The sequence below is a fragment of the Phoca vitulina genome, unplaced genomic scaffold (assembly GCF_004348235.1).
Source record: "Phoca vitulina isolate PV1807 unplaced genomic scaffold, GSC_HSeal_1.0 scaffold52, whole genome shotgun sequence".
Taxonomy (NCBI): domain Eukaryota; kingdom Metazoa; phylum Chordata; class Mammalia; order Carnivora; family Phocidae; genus Phoca; species Phoca vitulina.
In genome coordinates this window covers 5,874,929-5,897,634 of record NW_022589755.1, presented here as the reverse complement: position 1 = coordinate 5,897,634, position 22,706 = coordinate 5,874,929, and the positions used below count along the sequence as shown (strand labels likewise).

Genomic DNA, 22,706 nt, shown 5'->3' with positions numbered 1-22,706 from the left:
GGGTCTGGACTCCTGGGTCTGAGGGAGGAGGGGGCTGAGGGTCTGGATTCCTGGGTCTGAGGGAAGAGGGGCTGGGGGCAGGACTCCAGGGTTTTTATGGCTGTTGGAGCCCAGCTCTTGGGGAACCCAGCTTGCCTTGGTGGGGATTGGGATGACCCAGCTGCCCACTCCCAAGTTCCCCAATATCTCTTCTCTGCCACTAGAACCACCAAAGATCCACCTGGACTGCTCAGGGAAGACCTCAGAGAATTCAATTGTGGTTGTGGCTGGAAACAAGTTGAGGCTTGATGTGTCCATCACCGGGGAGCCTCGTCCTGTTGCCACCTGGCTGAAGGGAGATGAGGTATGGTGGGGCTCCCCCCTGTGCCCTGACTTCTCTCTCTCAGCTCTGCTGGGCAACTTTAGGCAAGTGGCTTCCCCTCTCTGAGCTTCAGTTTCATTGTCTGTAAAATGAGAATGATGATCCTTCTTCATAGGGTTGTTTTGAAGACTGGAGATTATATTTATCTATCACATGGTACTGGCCTGCCACATGGTGGGTGCTCCATCCATCCATCCATCCATCCATCCATCCATCCATTAATCCATTAATCAGTCAGTCAGCCACCCAATCCAGCTATCCAAAACTCAACCATCCACCCATCTTTCCATTCATAAACTTAGTGATTACTTAGTTCATCCGGCCATCATCTCATCCGTTAATTAATCCATTTGTCCATTTATCCATCAAACAATCCAGTTACCCATCCATCCATCCATCCAACAAATATTTTTATCTTGTATGTTCCAGGCCCTGGACAGTTCAATTTTTCTTCCCTTCTCTGGTCTTCAGAGTCCTAGTCTGTAAAATGGATAGACTTGACTCAATCTTCATTCATTCCTTCAGTCAACAAACATACCCCCTGAGGCTTCCTCTGTGCAGGGCTCTGTGTATAGCACTGAGGATACCAACATGAGGAGCCTTCACTGTTGGAGGGAGGCAGAGCGTGCCCAAGCAGTCACAGTCCAGGGTGACCAGGGCTGAGATAAAAGGGGGTACTGGAAACTATGAGACTTCAGGGGGTAGGGCCATCACTTTCAGCTGGGGGCTTCCAAGATGGCTTTCCAGAAAAGGCCACTTCTAGGTGAGTCCTAAAGGATGAGTAAGAGTAGAACAAATAGAGGAGCGGGTGAGGGCATTGCATGCCAAATCTTGGGGGATTTTAATTAAGGGTGGTGTTTGGAGGACAAGGAGGGCAGCAGGGAAGAATGGTGAGGCTGGATGTAGATCCAACGGGTCCTCTTGCAGTAGGTCCAAGGCCTTGTGTTGTGTGGTGATGGGGAGCTGCTGGAGAATTTTGAGCAGTGGAGGGCGGAGGCAGGTCTGGGCTTGGGGAGAGATGGAGCAAGGCCATCCCGTGGCTGTGTCCAGGTGTTCACGGCCACCGAAGGCAGGATCCGCATCGAGAATCAGACAGACACCAGCAGCTTCTTGATCGAGAGTGCCGACCGAGCAGACGAGGGCCGCTACACCATCAAGGTCGCCAACCCCGTGGGCGAGGATGTGGCTTCCATCTTCGTGAGGGTTGTAGGTGAGCAGAGGGAGCTGAGGGAGAGCGAGGGGTGGTTCCCTGAGGACCTGAGGGACCCCCTGACCATCTTGCCTCCCACAGATGTCCCAGACCCCCCGGAGGCTGTGCGTGTCACCTCTGTTGGAGAGGATTGGGCCATTCTTGTCTGGGAGCCACCCAAGTATGACGGGGGGCAGCCAGTCACTGGTGAGTGCTCGTGTGCCAGAATCCCCATGATCTCTGACCTCTCTTACTCCCCCAGCTCCCCGCCACCCCAACGATCCCTTGGCCTCTAAGAGTTCTTAGCATCCTTGGTGATCTCCCTCTGAGATCTGTTTTCCATCTTTGATATCTTGCAATTCCTTTGGTCTTCCCTCTCATTCTTTGCTTCCCAACAACCTGGGCGTCTTCACTTTGGTCAACAGCCTAGGGTTTTCTGTGATCCCTGACTCCTGATTCATGACTCATGACCGTTCCTGATCCCCAACCCCATGATTGGTGACTGCTGACTACTCCATGATCCTGAGACCAACCCAAGATTCATGGCCTCAGACCTCTCTGGGTCATGTGACCTTTTGATGGCTTCTCACTGCTCCAACTGACTTGTGACCCTATAACCTCCCCATGAGCACTCATTCTTCTCTGTTGGGGGGGGGGGCTCCAGGTTACCTCCTGGAACGGAAGAAGAAGGGCTCTCAGCGCTGGATGAAGCTGAACTTTGAGGTCTTTACAGAGACGACCTATGAGTCCACCAAGATGATTGAGGGCATCCTCTATGAGATGCGGGTCTTTGCTGTCAATGCCATCGGCGTTTCTCAGCCCAGCATGAAGACCAAGCCCTTCATGCCTATTGGTGATGCTCCTCTGCACCCTCCCCAAACCCCTGTCCACCTCCGACCCCTGCCCTGCCTGTCACTGATCTCTGACCCTACACCTGGCCTTTGACCCTCCAGCCCTAACCAACCTCCTGACCTCTTACTGACCCAGCACATTAGTCACCAATCTCTATGATCCTAGACTCTGTGCTGTTGCCCAAATACCTCATGGGCCTCTGACCTATCAGACTAACACTTTTCCCTGCTCCTGGAGACCTCACTGTCCCTTGACGTATCTTGTTTTAATGACTCAGGATGACATGTCCTGGCTCACTGACCTCTGGCCCACCATATTTCTCCCTTTCCCGATCGGTGACTCCAGCTCTGATCCCTGCCCCTCCCTGTGACCGCCAACCCCTCATTTACCTCCACTTCCCCCTTCCCTGGATTCTCACAGCGCCCACGAGTGCACCCTTGCACCTGATGGTGGAAGACGTGACAGACACCACCACCACTCTCAAGTGGAGGCCCCCAGATAGGATTGGGGCAGGCGGCATCGATGGGTACCTGGTGGAATACTGCCTGGAGGGCTGTGAGTGGCCCCATCAGGCCTGGGGTGGGGGTGCGGTGGCTCACACAGAGCCCTGGTTGGGGGTATAATCCATGGGACTGCAAATAGGGCAGTGCAGGAGAGCTCTCTGATGGGGTGGGCTGCCCTGGTTCTGTGTCTATATTTTACTTGCATGAATCCCTGAATGGGGTGGCTCAAGCTAGGCCCCCATTGACCAGCTTGTCCTCTCTCCCTCCCATCCTCCTTCCTCTGTACACATCTTCCATACAGTAATAGCTTTTCATCCATCCATCCATCTATCATCCCTGTATTTATCTACTACCTATATTCCTTCTTTCTCTCATCCATCCATCCATCCATCCACCCACCCATCTGTCCTTCCTTCCTTCCCTCCCTCCTTCCTGCTTTCTTCCCATTTGCCCACCATTGGTCATCCATCCAACCATCTGTAATCCATCAGAAAATCTTTTGGCTCAACCAACTATCCATCTATCCTGTAACATGTTTTCCATCTGTATATTTATCTCTTCACTACCATCTTTCTTCTCTCTTCCCTCCCTCCCTTCCACCCTCCTTTCCTTCTTTCCATTCATCCATTTCCCTATATAAACATCTAACCATCTGTCTGCTGTCTCTCCATCTTTCTGTGTATCCATCCATCCATCCATCCATCCATCCATATTTCCACACATCCAACTCTCTATCCTCCACCAAACAAACATGTATTGAGCACTGGACTCCATGCCAGACCCAGTGCCATGGCTATGGGGATACCTGCAACATGGTCATCTCATTGGGAAGACGGGCGTGATCATCTCAACACCGTATCCCAGGCCTTAAAGTCAGACAGACATGGGTTCCCATCCTGCCCCTACACTTTCTAACAGTTTCTTCATCTAAAAATGGGCGAAGACAGTTGCCTCCTTGACAGGGTACAGTGATGACTGCATTTGGTAATGCATGTAAATGATGGATGGTTGGACTCTCGTCAGCTTCTTCCCTCTTTCTCTTTCCAGTGCTCTTTACCCCGTTCTTGCCCTTGCCCATCCCTCCCCAGTCTGTGCCAGGCCACTGTGATATTTCACTCTTGTTAGAGTTCACCCCGGTGGTTGTTGGTCTGACCCACAATCGTTCACCAACCTATGGCAATAAACCCAAGATGGAAACCAAGGAGGCAGGAAAGCCAGAAGCTGTCTCTAACCACCACCCCCGATTCCCTACTCCTCTGAACCTTGATTTCCCCATCTCTAAAATGGGGGATAACATAGGACAGAGGCAGAAATTAAACAACTAACTAACATGTGTGCCACCCTTCCAACCTGGTCATAATAAGTGCTTAATAAATGTCAGCTGCTGCTGTCCATTGCGGTGGTCCCAAGGCACGGGAAGGGACAACCCTCTGAGGGGCTCCTAGAAAAGTTCCCAGAGTTGCTTCTCTTTTGTAGCCGAGGACTGGGTCCCTGCTAACACGGAGCCCATCGAGCGCTGTGGCTTCACCGTCAAGAATCTCCCCACCGGAGCAAAACTCTTGTTTCGGGTGGTGGCGGTCAACATCGCGGGGCGCAGCGAGCCCGTCTCCCTGTTCCAGGCGGTCACCATCCGGGAGATTGTGCGTAAGTGACTCTGAGCCCGCTGTCCTAAAGACCAAGTTGCCATCACCTGGTCTGCCCTTGCCATGCCATCATTAGGACCACCCGTGAGAACGTCATTGCCACTGTCTCTCTGTCCCTCCCTCGAGTGCCCCCCAGCCCAGCACTGAGTCCCGGTTCCTGTGTCTGTGTCCTCAGAGCAACCCAAGATCCGGCTGCCGCGTCACCTCCGCCAGACTTACATCCGCAAAGTGGGGGAACACCTCAACCTCGTCATCCCCTTCCAGGTGCGCCGAGCTGGGGTCGGGCTCAGAGGGTCAGGGTCAGGGCGAGACCGGGGCTGACCTTTCTGCTCCTCTTCCCTCCGCCCCCGCCCAGGGAAAGCCCCGGCCCCAGGTGGTGTGGACGAAGGGCGGGGCGCCGGTGGACCCCAACCGCATGCACCTGCGCACCAGCGACTTCGACACCGTGTTCTTCGTGCGCCAGGCGGCGCGCTCGGACTCAGGGGAATACGAGCTGACCGTGCAGATCGAGAACATGAAGGACACTGCCACCATCCGCATCCGGGTCGTGGGTGCGCGGCCAGCTGGGGCAGGGGGGAGGCACTGCGGCCCAGGAACCGGGAAGTGAAGAGACTGGGATGGAAAAGAGGGTGCGAGGCGGGGATGGCGCCAAAAGGCGAGGAAGTGGGAGTGGGGAAAAGCCTAAGCGATATCAGAATCCGGGGACCAGGTGAGGGGGGCAGAGATGGGGAGAGGAGGCGAGGGCCGGACGTCTGACAACCCCCGCCCCCATTCCAGAAAAGGCAGGACCAGCAGAGAACGTGATGGTGAAGGAGGTGTGGGGCACTAACGCGCTGGTGGAGTGGCAGCCCCCCAGAGATAATGGGAACAGTGAGATCACAGGGTATTTTGTCCAGAAAGCCGACAAGAAAACCATGGTGAGACCCCAGAAGGGCCCGGGGTGGGGTGGGCCAGATGGTCAGAGTAGATGCCATTGTTTCCGGTTCACAGCCGGGAAAGGGAAACCGAGGCTTGGAGAGATTGGGAGCATGGGCTGGGGCTGGGAGGGAAGCTTTTTGGCTGAAATACGGTGCATGATGCGTTTTCTTTCTTTCTTTTTTTTAACTAAGGTAAAATTCGCATAAAATTAAGCATTAATGTTTTTAAAGCTTTTAGTCCATTCCCACTGTTGTGTCACCAACACATCTAGTTCCAAGACATTTTCATCTCCCCGAAAGGAAACCTCGTACCCATTAAGCATTCACCCCCACCCCAACCCCCAGGACCACTAATCTGCTTCCTCTTTTTATGGATTTACCTACTCTGGACATTTCATATAAATGGGATCATCCAATATGTGGCCTCTTGTTGTCTGGCTTCCTTCACTCAGCATAAAGTTTTCTGGGTCCACCCACATTGCAGTGTGGATCAGTGCTTCATTCCTTTCCGTGGCTGAGTGATGGTCCGTGGTTTGGATCTACCACGTTTTACTTCTCCATTGATCTGCTTGGGCTGTTCCCACCTTTTGGGCCATTGTGAACAGTGCTCCTGTGAACGGCAGGTTGTCTTAGCGGACTCATACTTTGGTGTGCTTTGCTCATGCCCTGGTCCTTCTTGTGTCTGTGTCCCTGTGTCGGACTCTCCCGGCCCCTCCCTGCCTCCCCCCCTCGCCCCCCCAGGAGTGGTTCACTGTCTACGAACACAACCGGCAAACCTCCTGTACTGTGTCTGACCTCATCGTGGGCAACGAATACTACTTCCGCGTTTTCAGCGAGAACATCTGTGGGCTCAGTGACTCACCTGGCGTCTCCAAGAACACAGCCCGGATCCTCAAGACCGGTAGTGCCACCCCGCTCCCTGGGGTCCGGTCTCCTCTCTCGGCTGGGGTTCTACCTTGACTCCTTCCCCCGCCCCCAGACTCAAAGCTGATGGCACCTGGTGACAGAGGAGAGGCAGTCACGGGCCAGTCCAGATGGGTCACCTGACAGGTGCATCTCGCTTTTGCCAGGTATCACCTTCCGGCCGCGTGAGTACAAGGAGCGTGACTTCCGAACACCTCCCAAGTTCCTTACGCCTCTACCAGACCGGGTGGTCGTGGCTGGTTACACTGCAGCTCTCAACTGTGCGGTCAGAGGCCACCCAAAGGTGCCGTGTGCGTGCGTGCATGTGTGCACGTGACCCTAGAGGGAAATCTTCACCCAGATGCAGCCACACCACCTCTTTCCCCCCCCGACTTCTCTCTCTTCTGTTCATGGGATTTACTCACTTTCCACCCACTTCCTGTCTCTCGCCCCTTCGATCAGAGCCCGAGCCTCAGATCATTACATTCTGGCTTCCCTCGGAAACAGAAAACTTTGGCGGGAGTTGGGAGGACGTCTGAACCTCCGGGGCTCCCCGCATCTTCTGCTCCGTCCGGTTTCCTGACCGCTGTTGGGAATGTGGACACCTGCAGCCTTGAGCTCCAGTGGTTCACCGGGACCAGGGCCGGCAAACGAGGGCTCGCGGGCCACATCTGCTTGCCACCAGTTTCTCTAAATGAGCACGTTATTGGGACGCGGCTGTGCCCGCTTCAGTACTGCCCGAGGCCGCAGAGACCACAGAGCCTGCACGGCCTGAAATACTGACTACCTGGCCCTTTACAGATGAAGTTGGCCGACTTCCGGTCTAACTCCAAGTTCTCAGCTTCACCCCTGCGGGCACACCGCGGATTCATTAGTTCACCTCCTCCATCTCCATCTACTCACTTTATTCACTAATGTACTCATTTATTCATTCCGCTCATTTACTCACCTACCAATCCATTCATTTACTCGGCTCATTTATTCACTCCGTTTGCTTATTTACATCACTCACTCTCGCAGTCTGTTTATTCTTTCAACACACATTTTCAGAGGCTGTGTGTGCTGGTGAATTGGACAGGAAGTTCCTGGATGTTGGGGGAGACCAACGTGAATCCGAAGTCATGCAAATGACTATAAAAGCATGAAGGGTGGGATGCACGTCAGAGCTCGGAGGGTAGTTGGGAACATACAGTGGGCATTCCTGCTGCAGCCTAGGGGCCCGAAATGACGTGTGAACAGAGATCTGAAAGATAAGCCGGTGCTGATTAGGGGAAAAGAGGAGGGAAGAGCAGTATTGGAAGAGGGAACAGCCAAGGTCCTGAGGTGGGAGCCTGTCGGGTCTGTTTGAGGAAGAGTGAGGAGGCCCGTATGGAGGGAGCAGAGGGAGGGAGCGACAGGATGGGGTGAGGGCAGAAGAGTAATGGGGCCAAATCATGTAGGGTTCTGTGGGCCAAAAAAGAGAGTGAGCTCTTCCTCTCACAAAGAGGAGACTGAGGGTCAGAGAGGAGAAATGACGAGTTCAGGGTCACCCAGTCAAAATTAGGGGGGAGCACAGCCAAGAATCGAATCCAGATCTGCCTTCCAAAGCCCACTTTGCCATCATCCAGGAAACTTCCCTAAGCTGGCCTCTTCTCCCACTCTGCTCAACAGCCGAAGGTGGTCTGGATGAAGAACGACATGGAAATCCGCGAAGATCCCAGATTCCTGATGACCAACTACCAGGGAGTCCTGACGCTCAACATCCGCCGCCCATCCCCCTTTGACGCGGGGACTTACTCCTGTAGGGCTGTCAATGAGCTGGGGGAGGCACTGGCCGAGTGCAAGCTGGAGGTCCGAGGTGAGCACCTGGCTGCCCCTCACTCCTGCTCTCACACAGCTACCCAGAGCGCAGAGCTGAGTCAGCCCGGGGCCCCTAGGCGTGTAATGAGGAAGGCGGATTCAGACCCCAACAAGAACGATGCAGGGTGACATGTGCACAGGGCATTGTAGGGGATGGAGCACCTGATCCAGCTGGGGCAGTCGTCTGAGGAAGTTTTCCAAGAGGAGTTGAAGGACAGATAAGAAGTGAATGAGATCGAGAAGAGCTGGCAGATGATCACCAAGGCTCTGGTGGGCCTAGCCTATGTGGGGAGATGGGCGGGCGCCCAGAAAAATGCCTCTCCTCCCCAAGCTCTGTCCCTCCTCTCTACCCTTCAGCCCCAGCCCTGATCACCACTTCCTCTGGAATTCTTGCCTGGCCTCCTCCCTGGCCTCCCTGCCTCCCATGTCTCCCTCCATCCCACCCCCCCACAGGGCCCTAGGGGGCTCTCTATCCAGCGCTGACTTGCCCTTCCCTTGCCTGTGGCCCTCCCCAGGCTCCCCAGCAGCCCTGAAGCCCCTCTGCCTGGTGTCCATGGTCCTGCACCTTCTCCCACATGCCCTGCTCTGGGGGGCCATTTTCCTCAACACTGTTGCAGCCACACCAAGCTGTTGGCAGTTGGACAAACTGGCCGTGCTTTCTCTTGTCCCTGGGACTTTGCACATGCTGTTCCCTCTACCTGGAATGCTTTTCCTCACCTCCTCTGCTGCAGCCCATCAAACTGCCAGTCAAGGCTCACTGGAGAGGCTGCTACCCAATTCCCTCTGATGTGACTGATGCTAATATGGGCTTCCACTGTCCCTCCCCAGTTGTGACTCCCCCTGGCCCTGATGACCGCCCAGAAGACAGAAGTGGCCGTAGACCCTTAACAAGCGAGACCACCCCCCAAGCCTTACTGGCTGTCATTCTGAACACTGCTCTTCCAGGCTGACCCAATTTCTAATGTTTTGCTATCCCCTTTATTAATTACTGAATCAGCTTAGAAATATCCCTACTTTGGGATTCCAGTGACAGCCTGTCACCAGCAGCTGCTTAGAAATCCCTGATGAGAACATCCCAGTTTGGGGTTCAAAGCTACAGGAATCACAGACACCATGACAGTGGTTTGACTGCCCCACGGAGATGTGAAGGATCAACGTGCTCCCCCTGCTAGCCGTGTGAATCTAGCTGGCAAAGGGGCCTGGGGCTGGGGCACAGAGACTTGGGAAGCCCAGCCCCCCTCATTTACTCTTTTCTCATTTCCCCCCACAGTGCCACAGTAAGACTGTCTTCCACCTGCCAAGATGATTGGCTGCTGGGTCCTAACCTAGACCTCCCTGAACACTGTTTCCCTTTCCAGAGTTACTACTGAGAAGATAATAGTCTTGTCTACAACCTGTGTGTGTCTGTCTGTCCTTCTTGAATTTGTAGCTCGGCCTCCTCCTTCCCACAGGGGCTTAGTCACCTGGGGGTGGGTGATGGGGACAGCAGATTGGAATGGCAACCATGATAAGGCAGCCCTGATGAAACAGACCACGTTGAGGCCTCCATCTTGGAATAGCTACTTTAGCGATGCTACCATGTTGCCATGGCAATTACAAGTCACAGGTGAACCACGACCTTGTGGAGGCAGCCCTCTGGGACTAGCTACTATGAGTGGGAAGGAGGCGGGCTAGCTGCAGTGGCAACCATGATGAGTTAAAGAGGAACCAAAGCCCAGATGGGGAAGACTACTCTGGTGAGGTAGCCATGATGGAATGGTGGGCACTAGGTCTCATGGTGGCCCGGGGAGCCACACACGATGAACTGAACATCATACTGAGGCAATGTTGAATTGGTGATGTTGACAAAAGTGCTCATGACCTGGTTGTTCTTAAGTTCTTAAGTGGCCGATCTTTATTAATTTTAATAATTCATCTTTCTGGCCCTGAGGTAGGGTACTTTGATCTCTGGTCCTTTTGTGACCTTACGGATATTGGAGGAATCAGAGTCCCCAGAGTTCAGAGGTCTGTGGGTCAAGTCTGGCTTCCATGGCTTGAAGCTGAGTATAAGAAAGAGTGTCTCAGAGGCCTTGACCTGCAGATGTATTGGCAGTTTTGGGATGGGTGGGTGGGTGGGGTGACTTTGTACGTACCTGGAACGTGGGGAGAGTGGGGTGTCTCCAGAGGAAGAGGTTTCAATGCCCCACCTTCAAAGATTGGTGCTCCTCCCCTCCCCAAGGCCTTCTAGGGAATGGGTCATCTGGTCTGGCCCACCCTAGCCCTTCAAGGCCCAGGTGTCCCCTCCCCATATTCCACCGAAGTAGGTCAAGGGGAGAGAGGCTGGGGGATAGGGGTGCCCAATTAGGGAACTATATAGCCATCTTGGCTAGTGTACCCAAGGCCCTGCAGACCCTGCCTTGAGATCTTGCTGTGTCTACACAGAGATTTCATACCCTTTCAGGACTCAGGAGTCGGTCCTTCCTAGGTGCCGGGCGCTCTGAACACAGGAATCCAGGCCCCCAGCCCTCCCTCATACTCAGGAGTCTAGGTCCCCAGCCCTACCTCACGATAGTCCAAATTCCCGGCGGCTTCCTCCCCCCTCCCCCCTCCCCCCCACCTCCGCCACGCCCCCACCCCGGAGTCCAGCCCCAGCCCCGCCCACTCCCCGCCCCACCTCCTCCCTGGCAGCCCCGCCCCTCCCCCACCTCCTCTCGCTCTATCGGCTCTTCGTCCTCGTCGTCCTCGCCGTCCTCGCCATCCTCCACCGTCGAGTAGTCCCGCGTGAAAGGCACGGCGCCCTCGGCCGGATGGAAGCGCAAGCGGTACAGCAGCCGCACCCACTGGCCGAACTCGCGGTCTCGGGTCTCGGCCGGGGCCCGCAGCTGCAGGTAGAAGGCGCGGCCGGTGCGGAACTTGACCTTGAGTTGCCAGCGGCTTTCGTCGTGGACGAAGAGCTGGACGAACTGCAAGGGGAACAGCCTGGGAGGGCGGAAGGGGCAGCCTCAGGTTCTGCCGCTCCCTGGCTCGGCGCCGTGATTTCCCGCCTGGGCGGCGGCCCCGGCCTTCGCCGCTCTGTTCCCACGCGGCCGCCAGAGGGCGCCGGCCAACACCCAAGTTCACGTCCCTGCCGCGGCTCCGGGTAAACGCGAAGTCCGCAGCACCTTCACCACCAGGCCCTGCAGGATCTGCCTCCTCTGTTACCTCTCCGCTCACTCTCTCACTCACTCAGCCCCGGCAACACCGGCCTCGTTGCTGTTCCATAAACCTACCAGGCGAGCTCCAACCTCAGGACCACTGCACAGGCTGGGAAATCTTCCTCCAGCCAGCCCCGTGGCTTGGCCCCTTCATCTTGTGTCTTTCTCAAGAAGCGCCTTCTCTGGGAGAAGGTCTGTTTACACCCGTGGCTTACTTGCAGCCATGTCCACCCTTGCAGACCTCCCCACTCCCTCTACCCCATCTGATATGTCTCCACAGACCTCACCCCATTGGACAAATTGTCACTTATTCTGTCTGCCTTCCCAGAGGGGTTGTTTGAAGACAGAGATTTTGGTCCCATTTTGTTCGCCGCTGTTCCCCCGAGTACCCAGAGCTCACACATGGCAGGTGCTCAATGGAGGCTTGTTGAGAGGGTGGATAATTTGGCCCAGGTCACACAACAGGGATTTGAACCCAAGTTTTATCCACGTTCTTACCCACAACACGGGGCAGCCATATACCACCCTCTGGCCCAGCAATACTACCTCTAGGAATTGATCTTACAGACACTCTCACGCCTGTACCCATGGATGCCCTCTGCCTACCACACTGGCTATAATCTCAAGACACCAGGCACAACACTACTGTCAGTTAGGTAGGTGGCTCCATCTGTTATGACATTTCCCCAAATGGCAGAATAACAGTTGATGTTTACAAAGCACTGACCCCGTGCCAGGGGCTGTTCTAAGCACTTCACATTTACTCAGTTTATCCCCTGACAGCCCTAGAAGGTGGGCTCTCCTCTTATCCCCATGTTCCAGATGGGGAAACCGAGGCACAGATAGGTAGGGAACTTGGCTAAAACCAGTGAAGAAGAGGTGAAGGCAGGATTTGAACCCAGGCAGGATGGTAACAGCACCAGATGCAAGCTTGGGGTCCAAGCTCGTGTATGTCCAAAAAAGGATGTGGTGGGTGTACTTATGTTGATATGAAGGGAATGTTGACATAGTGCTGAGGAGGGAATAAGCAGAGTGGAAAAGTAGCATGCACCTGCAGCTGGTTTTAAAGGAAGGGTGAACACCCACAATATGCTTATCCCAACTGGCCCAGGCTAGCTCCAGGCTGCAAGCAGGTTAGAAGTGAGGAACTAGGGGCTGAGTGAGTCTTGAGGCTTTATTTGCAGAGCAAGCTCAGGGTTTTTACCTTGACGGTATGTTTATTTGGGGGACAGTGTTGAAGGAGATTATGGGGGTTCCAAGCACCCCTTGGCACTGTCCTTAGTGTCCCTCCCACTGAAGGTCATGACTCAGTGAGCAGTGAGGTCAATTGGTGGGATAGATTAGCACTGAAAGGAAAAGGAGCAGTGCAGAAGAGAAAATGCCCCGGTGCACCGTAAGGCGTCAGCATACTGCTTTGTGGAATGTTCTAAACTTCTACAGGGGCAATACATAAAGGCTGTAAGTAGCCTTCATTTAGTTAGGTCAGAATCAGATTCTGCCACCAAGTGGGTTGCAAAAGAACTTTTTAGATTTCAGAACTGCAGACAAAGAACTGTGGGCCCCTTTGAGTGTGTGTGTGTGTGTGTGTGTGTGTGTGTGTGTGTGTGAGATGTGAGTCTTGCTCAGTGGGGAGCCTGCTTCTCCCTCTCCCTCTCCCTCTCCCTCTGCCATTCCCCCTGCTTATGCTCTCTGGCTCTATCTTTCTGTCAAATAATAAATAAAATCTTAAAAAAAAAAAAAAGAATCATGAGATCAGTAAGGATGAGGTACCTGAGATTCCAATCCCAACCCAACCCCTGAACCACTGTGGGTCTCTGGGTAATTGGCTCCCCTCTCTGAGCCTCGGTTTATCTCTTCAAAGGATGGGGCTACGGGGCCCCACCATGCGAGTATGTCGGAGATGAGGTTACCTGCATGGCCTACAGGGTGCGGGGCATGCGGCAGGTCCTGCATACATGCTTATTCTTCTGATCCTTGCCAGGGTGAGGCTGAGGACTGTCCCTCTCATGGCCATCTATCTCTGATTTCTAGCCCCCATGGATTGCCCTCCCCTTGTTCCCCTGCGTGTACAGCAGCCCACAGTGGGCTGGCAGCCATCCAAGACTCCTGGCCCTGGGAGGCATCTGTGTGAGAGGAGGTGCTGCAGGGAGGGGGCCCAGGATGCCCAGAGCTGGGGATGGAGGAGGTCTAGGCTGGGATGGGGGCAGTCACCCAAAGAGCTGCAGGTGTCCGTTATCCTTGGCAGGGCCGGCCAGCAGCAACAGGTCCGGGAGTTCCAGGGCTGGACTGGAGGCTGCCACCCCCATGGTGACCTTGTTGGCGACTTCTCCTAACCGGGTCACCTGGGGCCAGGGGTTAGAGGTTAGAAGGCAGATAGATGGAAGGCAGGATTGGTGGGATTAAGGGTCATGAGCCAAGTGTATTAAACACCAAGTCCGGGGTCAGATATCCTGGGGTCAGAGGTCAAGAGTTATCCGGGTGTGAAGTCAGGGAAAATGAACCAAGGGAATCAGAGGCCAGGGTTCATAGAGAAGCTAAAGGTCTAGAAGCATGGGGGTGGGGGTCGATCCAGAATCCCAGGAGATGAACGTTATAGGAGAATGGTCAGAAGTCGGCAGAGCAGGGGTTCCCCAAGTCAGGACAGGGCTCAAGCCCAGGCTCGGTATCAGGGGGTTCTGGGACTCCACACCTGCACGAAGTTGCTCTCAAAGATGGGGAAGTCTCGCAGCTGGTCGAACTCGCCGCTCAGGAGGTGGCGTTGGAGCCGTCCGGGCCGGCCCGTGGGATAGGCTGGAACCAGGGGGCATTCTAGAGAGGCGAAGTTCGGGGGGTCTAGTCCAGGAGACTGGGCCGGGGCCCCCCAGCTGGTAGGGCCCAGGGAAGTCCCGCTCTGAGGGTAGGGGAATCTGGGCTATCAGTCTTCGTATCGTCGGCCCCATCCCTCACCTGGTGTAACCCCACCAGGCCCGGCTCCGCCTCTCGCCTGCCATCCCACCCGGTCCCTCCTCACCTGTTCCACTGGGGGCCGGCTTAGCCTCGTGCCCCCGCATCATCGCAACGCCCCGCCCCATGGGGAGAGCAGAGGGAGGTGCCGGCGGAGAAAACCGGTGGGTGGGGCCGCGGGCTCTATCACGTCACAACGCGGCAGACCCGCTTTAACGTCACCGAAGAGACGGCCGTTATTGTGACGTCATCATAGGGGGCGGTGCCCAGAGACCTCGATGAAGCTGTAGCCACCCGGCTGACGTCATACCCCGGTGGGGGCGCTAGTGCGCATGCGCAAAAAACGCGCAGGCGCATGGGCGGCATGCTCCATAGCGCCCGGCTCACTCCCTCCCCTGGCCTGATGGGAAGGGGCCAAAATGGCGGCCGCCGGCGCTGTGGCTACTCGGCTGCTCCTGCTCTTGCTGATGGCGGCAGCAGCCCCCAGCCGGGCCCGGGGCAGTGGCTGCCGGTCCGGGGCCGCTCTGCGGGGGGTGAGTATTCATTGGCTCTGCACGGGGGGTGGGGCTGACGGAAATCCTGGGTCTCGGGTGTTTAGGTTGGGTAAGGTGGGAATGAGGCATTGCAGGGCGAAGAGGGAAGAAGAGGTGAAAGTGAGTATAGTTAGGAAGGCTTTAGCGCGTGAATATGCATGAGGGGGCGGGGCTTGGATCGGATCTTGGTCCCTGGGCTTTCGGTGCTGTAAAAACGAGGATGCGCCGAAGGAGGTTGGGGCATCGTGTTAACGTTGAAACGCTAGGGTTCCGCAGCCGTTAAATATGCATGAGGAGGTGTGGCCCTGGTGGAACCTTGGCGAATCAGACGTAGGGGCGGCTAAAACGAAAAGGGCAGAGAGGCTCTGGAGTGATTGGATAAAGTCCTGCCTCCTGAATATGCATAAGGAGGGCGGGATCTTGAGTTGGAGGATTAAAATCTGGGCACCGGGTTGCGCAGGTGTGAGGGTTGCGTAGGTGCCAGGGCGTGGTTGGAGGACGCAGAGGTAGGAGAAATTTGAATTTGGAGAAATGGACGGCGTGGAGCCTTGTATGTACTTGATAAGGGGCGGAACTCGGGCGGCAGCGTCGCTACTGTGGCTGTTAAGGTGAAAACGAGGCCACTTGTGTATTAGGTTGGGAAGGAAGCTCAGGTATCCTTTAACCCACGAATGTTTACGATGCCAGCCGTGAAGATAGTTGCCTTGGAACTGGAGATGGTTGCCTTGGAAACAAAGTTACGCTTCTTTGCAGGCTTTGGTTTTCTGGGGACCGTCCAGATCATGAATTTTCATGAAATGGGCGGTTGCGGGTGGAATCATGGTGGACAAGTGTCAGTGTTTGGATATGAACGTGAAAGTAAGGTTCCTCCTTCAGCCTGCGTCTGCCCTGGGGTCCGTGGGTCCTGCCCTGCTGAGGGCTCTGATGGTCCTCACCTGGGGACCTCTCTCTCACCTGCAGGCGGGAGCAGAAGGTCGAGAGGGTGAGGGCTGTGGCACCGTGGGGCTGCTGCTGGAGCACTCATTCGAGATCGGTGAGTCCAGCAACGTCCTTGTCTGGGCACTTTCCTGGTGCCCCGTGAAGTCAAGAACTTGGGTCTGGGTGCTACCCAGTGTGAGACATGCCATCCATTTACTAAAAGTTTTGCCCCTCAGAGTGTGTTTGCATTATTCTGGGGAGGTTGGGGCAGGGAGGACATGAGAGAGAAGGAACCCTACCTTTGAATACTCCCTTTATCTGTAAGACAAATCCTAGTTTCAGAAAGGCCAGTGCAGCAGTGATAAACTCAGAGCAGACTTCTTAGACCAGTCACCCTGTGCCCTGCACTAGGGGCTAGATGCTCTGCGTGTATTCGCTCATTTGCCCTTGCTGCAGTCATGCAACTTAGTGGGTATTAGAGATAGCCCCATTTTCCAGAAGGGGAAACTGAGGCTCAGAGGGGCGCCACACAAGGTCCTTCTGTAAGTGAATGGTAGAGCCCGGACCTGCTGTACAGCCCAGCTTAAATAACTACGATTCAGGTGCTCAGATTCCCAGAGCACAGAGGTCAGTATGGCCCAGAGGTCCAAGCCCCCAAACTCTGGGGCACTTGTTAGAAACGCTGAAGCTGGGACCCTCCACAGACCTCCTGACTCAGACCCTGGCCTCTGCCGGGAAAGCCCCACTGGTTCTGACATGGCCCAGTGGTTGGAAGCCCCTGTATTTTGCAGCTGGGAGAACTGAGGCTCAGAGAGATTAGGTGACTGTCCCTGGGTCACCTGGCAAGGCAGAGGCAGGGCTTAGGAGCTGTGGTGTCTAGACATCTGCCGTGGGCTGCCCTGTGAGATAGGAGGGCAGGACATGGTGGGGGGGGGTGTCCCCACTTTGCAAGTGGGAAAATGGGGGCTCGGGAGGGGGAAGCAACCTGGTCATTGCAAGGGGTTCAGTGATGGGGTGGCTGCTGAGCCCTGATTCCCCACAGATGACAGTGCCCACTTTCGGAAGCGGGGCTCATTGCTCTGGAACCAGCAGGACGGCAGTTTGTCCCTGTCGCAGCGACAGCTCAATGAGGAGGAGCGGGGCCGGCTCCGGGTGAGGAGGGGACCCGGGGCTTGGCTGGGGTGTGGGGGGACTTGTGTCTTGGAGCATGCCATGCGATATCGTTAGCTCGTCTCACCCTTCCTTCAGCCAAGATGCTTTACAGTCAGTTAGGAGGAGATTTGCTGGGGAGGAGAAAGAGATCCCCGTAAGGGCCACAGTTAAACAAAAGAAGGTTATTTCTACCATAGCGTGCTTCGTGGCTTCCTCAAGGCCAGGCTCCTCCCTGGCCTGGCCTGGTCCTCCCTAGGGATGGTGCACGGAGATGCAGCAGGCCAGAGGAAGAGAAAAAGGAGGCGCAGAGAGAGAAGCCATCTTTTGGGGACGGCCCACCAAAGCTGCTATAGTCTACTTACACTCTCTCCCTTTAGCCAGATGTAGTTGCCAGGGAGGCTGGGGATGCAGGTTTCATCGTGGGCAGGCACGTGCCCATGGGCGCCCTCCCTGGGGGAGGTGGTCCACCCCAGCCAGCCTTGCTGTGTGCTTCCCATGTGGTTCTTTGTCACAGCTGCCTCTCAAGAGAATTTGTCACTCCTGTGACTGGGGGAGTCTAGGTATGGGGTGGGCCCAGGTGCAACTGGATCCAGGTTTGAGGAAAGTGTCCTTGGGACTCACTGCATCCCTGGGCTGGGCTCTACTGCCCTTAAGGTGGCTTCTCCCCCAGGTGGAGCACCCAGTGGCTCCTGGCCTCACTCACCAGCGGGGCCACCCACTGGGAAAAGTTCTGGGCTAGGGGTTAGGGGGATGCTGGTGGGGTGAGACGGGGGAAGGGTCCCCTGGGCCCGGTGGCAGTCCAGGCCTGGCAGGGGCCGCTCATTGTCCTTCTCACTGCCACCCTCCTCTGCCCTGCAGGATGTGGCGGCCCTGAATGGCTTGTACCGTGTCCGGGTCCCTCAGCGCCCTGGGGCCCCTGATGGCCCAGAAGCTGGCGGTTATGTCTCCTCTTTTGTCCCTGCGGTGAGTCAGTGACGGGGACCTTCCTTGTACCTCCCACCTGCCGCGGCCTGGCTTCCACCATTTGTGCCCCAACATTTATGGACAGGGAGGACTCAGACCTGGCCTTGCCCTCAAGGGTCCCCTGGGCTGGAGGGGGACAGTCCAGGTGGTGGGCCCTTCGATGGGACATCACAGGACCTCATGGGGAGGCTTTTGCACTTGGACTTGTGCCCGAAGGAGGGGGAACCCATGAAGGGCTTTGAAAGATCCTTCTGGGCCCTGTGAGAGGGGTTGGAGACTTCGGGGTCTTGGCGTGGGCAAGGTCTGGGTGGCAGCCCTGATCCCCCTGCCCCCCCCCCCCAGTGCTCCCTGGTGGAGTCGCACCTCTCGGACCAGCTGACTCTGCACGTGGACGTGGCTGGCAACGTGGTGGGCGTGTCAGTGGTGACGCATCCTGGGGGCTGCAGGGGACACGAAGTGGAAGACGTGGACCTGGAACTGTTCAACACCTCCGTGCAGCTGCAGCCGCCGGCCACCGCCCCGGGGTGAGGGTGGGCAGGGTGCGCGCGGGGTGCGGGTGCCCCGGGGTGCAGGTACAGGGCAGGGGCGTGGGCAGTCCAGTCTGTCTCAGCCGTCCTTCTGCTGGCTTTGCCGTGTCCTCGTTGGCTGCCCCAGCCCCTTACCCTCTCTCCTTCTCCGCCCACCCCTAGTCCTGAGACCGCAGCCTTCATTGAGCGCCTGGAGATGGAGCAGGCCCAGAAGGCCAAGAACCCCCAGGAACAGAAGTCCTTTTTCGCCAAATATGTGAGTGGAGCTCTGCCTGCCCCTGCTCCCTTCCCTCCTGAGTCCCCCTCTGCCCTTCTCTCCCCTGTGGCCCTCGGCCTGTTCCTCATCCTCCAGGCCTCCTGTGCGTGGGGCTTGCTTGTCGCCTCCGGGCCCGTCCCCTGGCACCTGGGCTGAGCCCAAGGCCTGGGCGGAGTGGGTGAGGACTATGGGCCATGCGCATGCCTCTGCCTGGGTCTGTTCATGGCAGCGGTCACAGGGCATCCAGGCTCAGCAAACGGCCGGCCCAGAGCCAGGTGGCGGGGTGAGACGGGGAAGGGTCCCCTGGGCCCGGTGGCAGCCCAGGCCTGCCTCAGGCAGGGGGCAGGTGCAGTACAGGCAGTGTCGGTCTTGAGCAGAGGCCTGTCTGGAGGAAGGGCAGTGAGGAGGGCGGTGGTCAGGGGAGGGATGGGGTCAGTACTGGGAGGGGGCTGGGACGAGGCCTGAGCTGGGCCAGTACTGTGAGGCTGAAGAAGGGAAGGAGACAGAGATTTAAATGGAACGGGGAGCTTTGGAAAGGAGAGGCTGGGTGGGGTCCTCCAGCCGGGCCTGGGATGCTAGTGGCTTTGAGAAGGGGCGGTTAGGGGAGGTAGGGCTGTGAGTGGAGGTGCTCGGGAGGCTGGTCTGGAGCTGGAAAGGGCCGGGCCTGTGCTGCCGGGCTGGGGCTGGTGCGGGGGGCTGGGGGCACTGGGGCAGAAGGCTGGTCCGCCCAAGGCAGGGGCAGGAGACAGCGGAGGCCGCTGTGGTGGGAAGATGCCAAGCCCTCCTGCCCTGAGTGGTGCCTGTGGGGCCTCCGTTCGTTTGCCAGTAGCTCCTGGCAGCCGCGCTGTGGGGAAACTGAGGTCCAGAGAGGCCAAGAACCCGCTGCCCCAGATCTGCCCTCCCCAGTGGCCACAGGACCCCATGGCCACCCCTGGCCCTGACCTGTGCCCCCTCCCTCCTCAGTGGCACCTCATCCTCGGGGGGGCTGTGTTGCTCACAGCCCTGCGTCCTGCCGCCCCGGGGCCCACGCCGCCGCCGCAGGAGGCCTGAGTGAGGAATGAGCCCCCTCCCGCCTCCACCTTCCCTGCACCCCACCAGCCCTTCCCCAACCTGTAGTGATGTAGGGGACCTGGGCCCCCTTCCCTCACGTGGCCTCCCCTCACGCCGGCTCCCCCACCTTCCTGCCCTGGGGAATGTGGCTCGTACTCACTTCTCTTCTTTCTGTCTCTCTCTTTGTTTGTCTGTCCATCGTCCCATCCTCCCACCTGGCCCACAGTGGATGTACATCATTCCTGTCGTCCTGTTCCTCATGATGTCAGGAGCTCCAGACGCCGGGGGCCAGGGAGGGGGCGGCGGCGGGGGTGGTGGTGGGGGCAGTGGCCGCTGAGGGGCCAGGGCATCAGTGCCTGGTCCTCTTTCGTCCAGGCAACTCCCTTCCTGCCAGAGTGCTCCTGTCCTTGATCATCCCAAGAAGGATTTGCTAGCTCCTCCCAGCTCCATCCCGTGAGGGTAGAAGGACTCCTCCCCAGGAGTCCTTTCCCTCCGGGCGGACGGGTGGCCAGATTCTGGTGCACCCTGCCTTCCCCTGTGGTCCCTCCGTGGCCCCAAAGACTTCCTCTTGCCCACAGCATGGAGCTCGAGCTCCTGGTCCAGCTCTGACCTTGTGTTTGTCCCCCTTTCCCCTGAGCCTCGTAGTTTGGGAACATGCCGAGTTCTCTCCAGCCTCTGTGCCTTTGTTCGTGGTCTTCTTGCCCTGCCTGTCCCTGGCTAGGCTAGAGGGTCCCTCTACCTTGTCTGACACTGGATTGGGCCACGCACTTCCCACCTGTCTGCCCTTGAGGGGCCTGGCACAGAGCAGGTGTGGGCTGGCCATGGGCGCCCCCTGGGCCCCATTCCTCCCAGCAGCCCTGCCTTGGGACACCTCTCCGGCCTTTATCTGCCCATGGCTCTGAGCAGGAGTTTAGGTGTCCTGCCCCATCAGGATGCCAGGCCTCCCATAGGCTTTGGGGCATGAAGAAATGATTTTTAAAGTAAAGACAAACTAATGTTTAGTAGAGTCGAGGGCCGGATGATGTAAATAGAATCCCTTCCCCTGCCTGGAATGTCTTCCCTGGGACAGGCCACCAGGAGAGGACTGCTGGCCTTTTCCTATTTATCACCCCCCCGCCTTTGTCTATTTAAAAATATCGACGATATATTGAGATACATCAGGGTTTTGAAAAGCTACGACTTCCAGCAACCAAAGGCACCCGTTGATTTGGTTCCAGGGAAGTCCTGGTGTACAGGCTTGATTGAGTTCCGCCGCTCCGCTCTGTGTGTTATTCAGAAGCACACAGAAATGGCCGGCACGGTCCCTGAAATGCCGTGTAACGCTCCGCCGTGTTGTATGGCAGTTTATTAAACCGTTCCCCAAATGTTCAACATTTAGCTTCCTGCTGGATGTGGTTATAAATAGCACGACAGCGAGCGCTCTCCAGTCTCTCTTTGGTGAGTTTGAATTATTTCCTGGGGATGCATGACCAAAAGTGGAATTACGATGGCAGATTGGAAACACTTTTATGAAAAAGTGGTGCATTCGTGTGGCTCTGCTGTCAAAACAACATAAGAGGTGTGTGGTGGACAGTTGTTTCCCCCGCTTGCTCTCATGTGCTTCATTTCCCTCCTCGTGTCGTCTGTGCCTGCGCGGGCAGGTAGGGACACACGCTGTCCTCCTTTCTTTTTGTAACGCACAAGTAGCGAGTCCCCTACACAGCCTTGCCCTTGCTTCTTTGCTCCTGCACCGTATATTCTGGAGACTTCTCCTAGTGGGGGAGTGGCCTCGTCTTTTGTGCCCCACCAGAGACATGCGCCCGGAGCTCATTCAACCTGGCCTCCACCTACGGATGTCACCCTTTTCACAGATGCAGATGTAACCAAGATGAAACCCCAGCGGCGGCCAAAGGAGGGTGGCGTTTGTAAACGTGACCCATGTTGCTAAGTCGCTCTCCATGGAGCAAACGCCAGTCCCCCTTCCCCCACGACCTCGCCAGCAGATGGCTCAAACCTCTCCGTGTTGTGAGGCTCTGCATCTGTCTCCAGGGAAGTGGAGCCCGGTAGCACCAATTGGGATTTTCTGGGAACCATTCTTGTCCTTTGCTCAAGGGCAGCACTTAACGATTTTGAATTCCTCTTGTGATTTGTCTGACTCCTCAAGCCACCCTGTCTGTTTTCTGGTCCCTCTGGATTCCTGTCCTGCTGTGGCCCTTCCTTTGGCTCTTCTCTTCCCTCAGACCTCGCTCCCAGGGGCCAGCCACTCCCCGCTGTGCTGCAACAAGTGGCCTGAGAGTCCCAAACAGTCCCACCGATTTGCAGTTCCGCAGTATTTTCTTCGACTGTGTTGTTGTGTTACACACCTGCCAACATTGGGGGTTATCGTTCGACCCGTTTCTTTGTGGCTTTAATACATAAAACAGTGTTCCAGGGGTGCTCTGACTTGGCCCTCTCTTTCCTGTCTGTGCTCCACGTGAATTGCCCCCATGGTGTTTCCTGGTGCTTTCTTGGACAAGGTTCAGACTCGGAGTTCCTAACCCTTTGTCTCACTGGCAGGTGCATTCCTGCCCCAGTCATTTGTAGGACCATTTTGTAATTTTTTAATGGATTGAGATTGAACTCTTTACCTGATTACCTTCTTTTCCTCTAAGACTCTTTGAATCACTCTGGAGCCAGCAGAGTTAATCTGCGGTATATTCCAGTCACTGTCTGAGCTAGTTTGGGCTCCTTGGGGCTCTGTCCTCATTAAAATTTTCTAATTCTTGCCTCTCCCTGGAGAGCCCACTTACTATTTCATTTTATTGACCAAGGTATCCAGGGATATAGCAAGGAACTCAAAAGATACCATAGGATCCAAAGCAAAGAGCCTTCCGCTCACCCCAGGCTGGCACCTGTTCCCCTCACCGGGGGCAGCCTGAGTTTCCAGTTTCCTGCTTGTTGCTCTGGAGATACTCTCTACATAAACAAGCAAACATCTCTGTAAATAGTTTTACAAAAATGTGTAG

The 22,706-nt window shown here is 56.3% G+C and overlaps 3 protein-coding genes across 6 annotated transcripts in view; 2 read left to right on the top strand and 1 right to left on the bottom strand.

Annotated features, from left to right (window-relative positions):
* The window catches only part of MYBPC2 (myosin binding protein C2), a 24,201-nt gene extending 14,244 nt beyond the window's left edge, over nucleotides 1-9,957 (top strand). Inside the window, exons 16-28 of the mRNA XM_032387958.1 lie at nucleotides 204-343; nucleotides 1,412-1,571; nucleotides 1,653-1,757; nucleotides 2,215-2,403; nucleotides 2,823-2,957; nucleotides 4,382-4,549; nucleotides 4,724-4,812; nucleotides 4,904-5,099; nucleotides 5,326-5,465; nucleotides 6,207-6,366; nucleotides 6,536-6,672; nucleotides 8,019-8,205; nucleotides 9,478-9,957. Of these exons, the coding sequence (XP_032243849.1) occupies nucleotides 204-343; nucleotides 1,412-1,571; nucleotides 1,653-1,757; nucleotides 2,215-2,403; nucleotides 2,823-2,957; nucleotides 4,382-4,549; nucleotides 4,724-4,812; nucleotides 4,904-5,099; nucleotides 5,326-5,465; nucleotides 6,207-6,366; nucleotides 6,536-6,672; nucleotides 8,019-8,205; nucleotides 9,478-9,488 (1,817 nt within the window). The 3' untranslated portion in view covers nucleotides 9,489-9,957. The remainder of the gene's footprint in view (nucleotides 1-203; nucleotides 344-1,411; nucleotides 1,572-1,652; nucleotides 1,758-2,214; nucleotides 2,404-2,822; nucleotides 2,958-4,381; nucleotides 4,550-4,723; nucleotides 4,813-4,903; nucleotides 5,100-5,325; nucleotides 5,466-6,206; nucleotides 6,367-6,535; nucleotides 6,673-8,018; nucleotides 8,206-9,477) is intronic.
* Nucleotides 5,752-14,625, bottom strand: FAM71E1 (family with sequence similarity 71 member E1). 3 transcript variants are annotated; one of them, XM_032388014.1, is made up of 6 exons: nucleotides 14,391-14,625; nucleotides 14,070-14,188; nucleotides 13,592-13,722; nucleotides 10,892-11,165; nucleotides 6,328-6,462; nucleotides 5,752-6,075 (listed from the first exon to the last, which is right to left on the bottom strand). In XM_032388014.1, exons 1-5 carry the CDS (start codon nucleotides 14,449-14,451, stop codon nucleotides 6,358-6,360), a joined length of 690 nt encoding a protein of 229 aa, XP_032243905.1. In that variant the 5' UTR covers nucleotides 14,452-14,625; the 3' UTR covers nucleotides 5,752-6,075; nucleotides 6,328-6,357. The 3 variants fall into 3 exon arrangements, with proteins under 3 accessions (XP_032243905.1, XP_032243906.1, XP_032243907.1); XM_032388015.1 differs by having other exon boundaries at nucleotides 14,070-14,170; XM_032388016.1 differs by lacking the exons at nucleotides 5,752-6,075; nucleotides 6,328-6,462 and adding an exon at nucleotides 10,075-10,246.
* Nucleotides 14,613-22,706, top strand: EMC10 (ER membrane protein complex subunit 10). Of its 2 annotated transcripts, XM_032388004.1 has the most exons (8): nucleotides 14,613-14,856; nucleotides 15,817-15,889; nucleotides 16,817-16,926; nucleotides 17,785-17,889; nucleotides 18,232-18,413; nucleotides 18,579-18,672; nucleotides 19,636-19,722; nucleotides 19,949-20,029. In XM_032388004.1, exons 1-7 carry the CDS (start codon nucleotides 14,743-14,745, stop codon nucleotides 19,720-19,722), a joined length of 765 nt encoding a protein of 254 aa, XP_032243895.1. In that variant the 5' UTR covers nucleotides 14,613-14,742; the 3' UTR covers nucleotides 19,949-20,029. The 2 variants fall into 2 exon arrangements, with proteins under 2 accessions (XP_032243895.1, XP_032243894.1); XM_032388003.1 differs by lacking the exon at nucleotides 19,636-19,722 and having other exon boundaries at nucleotides 19,949-22,706.

Coding starts and splice junctions, on each gene's coding strand:
- FAM71E1 (XM_032388014.1), bottom strand. CDS start 14,451: ATGGGGCGGGGCGTTGCGATGATGCGGGGGCACGAGGCTAAGCCGGCC. Junction 14,189..14,390: donor GCCGGCCCCCAGTGGAACAG/GTGAGGAGGGAC, acceptor TCGCCTCTCTAG/AATGCCCCCTGGTTCCAGCC. Junction 11,166..13,591: donor GGACACCTGCAGCTCTTTGG/GTGACTGCCCCC, acceptor CCGCCCTCCCAG/GCTGTTCCCCTTGCAGTTCG.
- EMC10 (XM_032388003.1), top strand. CDS start 14,743: ATGGCGGCCGCCGGCGCTGTGGCTACTCGGCTGCTCCTGCTCTTGCTG. Junction 15,890..16,816: donor GGAGCACTCATTCGAGATCG/GTGAGTCCAGCA, acceptor GATTCCCCACAG/ATGACAGTGCCCACTTTCGG. Junction 16,927..17,784: donor AGGAGCGGGGCCGGCTCCGG/GTGAGGAGGGGA, acceptor TCTGCCCTGCAG/GATGTGGCGGCCCTGAATGG.